This window comes from Mandrillus leucophaeus, unplaced genomic scaffold (genome assembly GCF_000951045.1).
Source record: "Mandrillus leucophaeus isolate KB7577 unplaced genomic scaffold, Mleu.le_1.0 Scaffold771, whole genome shotgun sequence".
Classification (NCBI taxonomy): domain Eukaryota; kingdom Metazoa; phylum Chordata; class Mammalia; order Primates; family Cercopithecidae; genus Mandrillus; species Mandrillus leucophaeus.
In genome coordinates, this window is record NW_012108375.1 from 525532 (window position 1) to 530990 (window position 5459).

The following is a 5459-nucleotide window of genomic DNA, read 5'->3' on the forward strand; positions in this document are numbered from 1 at the left end:
TTTTGAGACAGGGTCTCACTCTGTCACCCAGGCTGGAGTGCAATGGCACAATCTCAGCTTACTGCAGCTTCTGCCTCCTAGGTTAAAGCGATTCTCCTGCCTCAGTCTCCCGAGTAGCTGGGATTACAGATGTCCACCACCATACCTGGCTAATTTTTGTATTTTTAGTATAGACGAGTTTTCACCATGTTGGCCAGGCTGGTCTCAAACTCCTGACCTCAAGTGATCTGCCAGCCTCAGCCTCCCAAAGTGCTATTACAGGCGTGAGCCACCACGCCTGGCTTAGGCTGCTGAAATATTCTTTCTTAGGTATCCTTTATTTTGGAAAACAAAGAATAACAGAAAACTAAAAATTCTCAGTGGCAGTCTCTGTATCACTGGAATTTAACTTTTTGTTTGTTTGTTTTATGAGACGGAGTCTCTGGCTCTGTCACCTAGGCTAGGGTGCAGTGGCGCGATCTCGGGTCACTGTAAGCTCCACCTCCCGGGTTCACCCCATTCTCCTGCCTCAGCCTCCCTAGTAGCTGGGACTACAGGCACCTGTCACCAAGCCAGGCTAATTTTTTGTATTTTTAGTAGAGACGGGGTTTCACAGTGTTAGCCAGGATGGTCTCGATCTCCTGACCTCGTGATCACCCGCCTCGGCCTCCCAAAGTGCTGGGGTTACAGGCATGAGCCACCGCGCCCAGCTGGAATTTAACTGTTTTTAATAGCTTCTAATTTGTATAAATCACACGTAGCAGCTAATAGAACTGTTCCAAATTCCCATCAGAGTAATTGGTAGAGGAATTATTTCTGAGAATGCCGTTTCATTCATTAGGAGGCAACATGAACTCTTGGAAAGAGAGAGGTAGGCCTTGCGTTGAAACACTGCCTCAATCACTTACTAGCTATGTGATCTTGGAAAAGTTGCTTAAACTCTGAGAATTAATATTTACTCCACATATTTGAAGTGAGATCGCGAGATAAAGAACATGACAATTAGTTGCTTTTCTTATTTTCCCTCTTCTCCACGAGTAACAATCCATTTTAGTCTCCATTTTAGCCTAGATCATTTGCTCAGGTTAAGCTTAGAGGTCCCATCACTGTATAACTTAACATTACAAAGTTCCACAGTAAGAGACAATCTCGCTAACACAGGTATCATTATATGAGACTGATGAGCTTCTAGAATGTCTGATGACTACATCATAATGGGAAGGATGTGTTCCTCAAAATGGATGCCACAAGTAAAATAAGTGCAATTCAATTGAACCCAAATGTTTATTGAGCATTTCCTCAGCTCATTCAATAAGTCATTGTTAACCCCGTGTTAGAGCATCCAAGAAACAAAAAGTGCATTTGTTGTAGTAAAAAATAAAATAAAGCTGAAAAGATTTCAAATAAAAAGATTTCCAGAAAATAGGCATTAAAAATAAAAAAAATAAAAACTGTCCTAAAAAAAAAAAAGCCTGCTGTTTTTTCCTAAATAAAGATCTAATTAAATCACCAAACTTACTCAAAATGGCTGTGTACAAAAAATGAGAGTTGACATTAGATCTCGGACATATTTCCCACATACACAGTGCTTTGAAGTAAACTGCAGTTTGTTTTTAATAAATCTAAGTTATATGTTGTATTACTATGTATTGCTAAATTCTTTGCACTACTGTTATGCAATACTAATTTTACAGGGGAAACTGAAGCCTGATAACTTCGTCAGTGCCACAGGAAGAAACGAGAGACAGAAGGAAAAAGCACTTTACATGCCCGCTGTAATTCATCTTAGTTCACAGAGATCTCCACGGTAGGAACGGGACGTCAGCTTCTGCGGCTAAAATCTCGTGACTGAAGCAGCATAGCTCAGAAAGAGTGATTTACCAGGTATCTATTTCATTCTAGAAAGGAGCCCGTAAACCTAAAAAGCATCCAGGCGAAATCGCTTCCTCCCGCCTGGCGCCAAAGGACAGAGCAGGAGGGCGAGCGGTGACAGTGTTTAAGAAGGCTGAGGCCTACATGGCAAAGGCTTCGATAAATAGGGAAGGGAAGAAAACAGAAAACGGGTACTCAGGTTCGCAAAACTTTACCTTTCAGCGCCAGCAGGTGCTCCTGTTTAGGGGGATTCACTTCCATTTTGACCGCCACTTTTGACCCACGGCCTACGGGGGCTGGACAGGTTCAACTTGGCCCGGAAGGAAACGGAAAACCTCGCGTTTGACAAGACCAGAAGTCAAACGCACTTTCAACTTCTCTCCGGTGGTGGTACCTTAAATTTTCTTACTGTGTTCTTTACAGACTGGCTGCTTCTCACCAAGTCCATTTCTTTTATCTTAGAAACGTATGCATAAAACACTTTGTTTTCCATCTGCCATCGCACATCGCGACTTCAGGAAAAGAAACCACCCCTCGGTTACAATACGCCGCCTCCCAAAGGCCAACTTTGCCGGAGTTTAAAAAAAATAAATAAATAAAAGAGAGAGTGGCATGCTGGGATTTGTAGTTTATACGAAAATCGCGTTGCATGCAGGGAGATGCCCGTATCCCTTCACCGCCCTCAGTTTACACCCTGGTTGGTTTGCGATTCGAGAGGAAAAATCATTAAAGGAGCTGGAGTTTCACCCCAAAACTTTAATTCTGTTTTATCCCTTCTTTTTTTTTTTCTTGTCTTTCCTCCAGCAGTTGCAGACTACGTAATGAAAAATAACAAAAGTGCCCATGCGCGAGGCTGTGCAACGAAGTACCCCACGACTGCAGGGAGGAGGAGTAAGAGTCGGCTAAGCGGCGCCCTGTGTCCTACTGCGCCTGTGCGCCGGTGGCGTGCGCAGAGGCCTCTGGGTAGGTGGCTTAACCCCGCCTCTCAGTTGAGGACTCTGAAGGCTGCATCTGTGGCGCTACTCCTACGAGGATGGCTACTCTGGTTGTAAACAAGCTTGGAGCGGGAGTAGACAGTGGCCGGCAGGGCAGCCGGGGGACAGCTGTAGTGAAGGTGAGGGACCTTGCGTGCTCTGTTCTCCACCATTGGCCTCCCTTCGGTTCATCCTGGAGACCTGGCTGCATCGCCACGGCCCAGGCTTCGATGGGTGGGATGCGCGGCCTCTGGGCCCTTTTTGGCTTTACAAGTCTTGTCCTCTCCTCTGCATCCTTTCTCTCCTATGGCCTGAAATTGCCTGGTCTTCTGCTCATGACATGTCATAGTCGGAACATTTATGAAAAGGAGCTTGCGGTCCAGTGACCTAGACCGGTCTTTTCTCCAGGTCCTCTGCTTTTAGTTAAACTCAACAGGCATTAGTTAGCTTAGTATTATAAATTGGTCCATCGTCATCGTAACTACGTACTACGTTAGGTGTTTTAGCTCGTTAATATCTACTTATGAAGTAGATGTTAATTCCCATTTTACAGGGAGGAAACCCAGGTTTAGGTAAACACAGTGTGTGGCAGAGCCCCGGGTTGACCGGCTTTAAAGCCTATGCTTTTCCCTATTGTACTGCGTCTGTAATGAGACATCTGTTACTGGCTGAGCTGCCCTCTCTCCTGTTAGTAGTACAGTCTATTAACACTTTTCAGAAGTCTGCAACATCGTCATAGCTGGGCGTTAACGATAGAGTTAATGAATTTCCTTATGCTTGAAGTTTGAGATCTACCATGTATAAATGCTCCAGAATGAATTTGCTAAAAAATCATTTGAAATATGTGGCAGTCATTTTTCCCTTCCACAGTTGTGCACGGAGAGATCTGGAGGGGAGAACTGAGCTCATTGGTTTTATGGAGTAACCTTCGGGAGCATCTCTAATCTAAGAGATTGAAAATTCTCATTCCTGGCTACATATTAGGATCACTGAAGATTTTTAGTACACTACTGATGCACTCCTCCTCCAGTTCTGATGAGGTTGACAACATCAGTAGATTTTAGGAATGCCCATAAGTTATTTTAATGTGTAACCGGGGTTAAGAATTACCGAACAGGGTAATATATGAAGTTCTTTTAACGTCTTGAAAAATAGACACCTATGATTATTCAGTTAATATTGGTTTTGTATGACAGCAAGTGAGACATTTCTTCCCACAATTTAGTATCAGTCAGTATTGGTGGTCGTTGATTCAGATGACCTTTAGGTAGTAATGAAGTTATTCTACAAGTGCACAGCATATCTGATACGCAAAAGAGCCCTCGTTATTAGGCATGTTGTGTGATTGAGATTTAATTTATTGAATTGTGCTTTTGCTAAGTAGAGAATACTTGCAGAGTACTTTGTGAATTAACTTGAAGTTTAAGTTTTATTTCATAATTGGAAGGGGTATCATTGCAGTATCTATTTTGTTGTTACGCTGTTTGCCTTATAGTCTCAAAAGTGTACCAAAGCCTGATGTAACTCCAGTTTGTTACAGCACAGAATTTGATACATCAGAGGCTCACCTTGTTCATTTTCATCTTAACATGTAAAATGTTCCTGAACTGTGCAATAAAATAGTCCTTTCTGACAAAATCTTCATGCCATAATTTGTAGTAGCTATAGGGGTATAAACTGAAAAAAACCTTACTGTCATTTGTATAGATGAAAGCAATAAGTATTTATTGGAAGGTAAAAATTGAAGTATATAATGCTAATACTGTGTAAAATGGCCTTGTGCTTGTGAACAAGTTGATAATTACATGGTTTTTATCATTAGAGAAACCAGTAACATAAAAATCTGATATGGCTAGGCGCGGTGGCACACGTCTGTAAAGCACAAAGTGCCTGGGAAGCACTTTGGGAGGCCGAAGTGGGCTGATCACTTGAGGTCAGGAGTTCGAGACTAGCCTGGCCAGCATGGCCAAACCCTGTCTCTACTAATAATACAAAAAGTAGCCAGGCATTGTGGTGTGGGCCTGTTAATCCCAGTTACTCAGGAGGCTGATCAGGAGAATCACTTGAATCCAGGAGGGGGAGGCTGCAGTGAGCCGAGATTGTGCTACTACATTCCAGCCTGGGTGACAGAGTGAGACTCCATCTGAAAAATAAAAAATAAAAAATCTGATATTGTGAAATAACTGACATGTAAAAATGTATCACAGTTTCTTTTGCTTAGTGAGTCTTCTTAGGCCTTTTAAAATTTAGTCTGAGGCTGGGCACAGTGGCTCACACCTTTAATCTCAGCACTTTGGGAGGCTAAGGTGGGAGGATTGCTTGAGCCCTGGAGTTTGAGACCAGCGTCGGCAACATAGTGAGATCCAACCTCTACAAATAATAATTAAAAAAGTTAGCCAGGCATGGTGGCACATGCCTGTGGTACCAGCTACTTGGGAGTCTGAGGCAGGAGGATTGCTTGAGCTCGGGAGGTCAAGGCTGCAGTGAACCATGCTCAGGCCACTACATTCCAGCCTGGCTGACCCTTTTTTTTGAGAAAGAGTGAGACCCTTTCTCAAAAAAAAAAAAAAAAAAAATCCTTTCTAAGGAATAGGACACATACGTCATACGTGTATCTTGCCCTTTCTATCTTTT

General features: G+C 43.0%; 2 protein-coding genes across 6 annotated transcripts in view; one reads left to right on the forward strand and one right to left on the reverse strand.

Annotated features, from left to right (window-relative positions):
• Positions 1 to 2408, reverse strand: part of LOC105529578 — a 6033-nt gene extending 3625 nt beyond the window's left edge. Inside the window, exon 1 of the mRNA XM_011966754.1 lies at positions 2067 to 2408. The gene's annotated coding sequence lies outside the window, so the exon portion shown is untranslated. The remainder of the gene's footprint in view (positions 1 to 2066) is intronic.
• TRIM23 (tripartite motif containing 23) overlaps positions 1766 to 5459 on the forward strand; it is a 35745-nt gene continuing 32051 nt past the window's right edge. For 4 of the 5 annotated variants that reach the window (XM_011966749.1, XM_011966751.1, XM_011966753.1 and 1 more), the window contains exon 1: positions 2458 to 2965. In XM_011966749.1, coding sequence (XP_011822139.1) covers positions 2885 to 2965 — 81 coding nt within the window. In that variant the 5' untranslated portion in view covers positions 2458 to 2884. Of the gene's footprint in view, positions 1864 to 2457; positions 2966 to 5459 lie in introns of those variants that run through there. The other variant, XM_011966750.1, reaches the window with a different exon arrangement.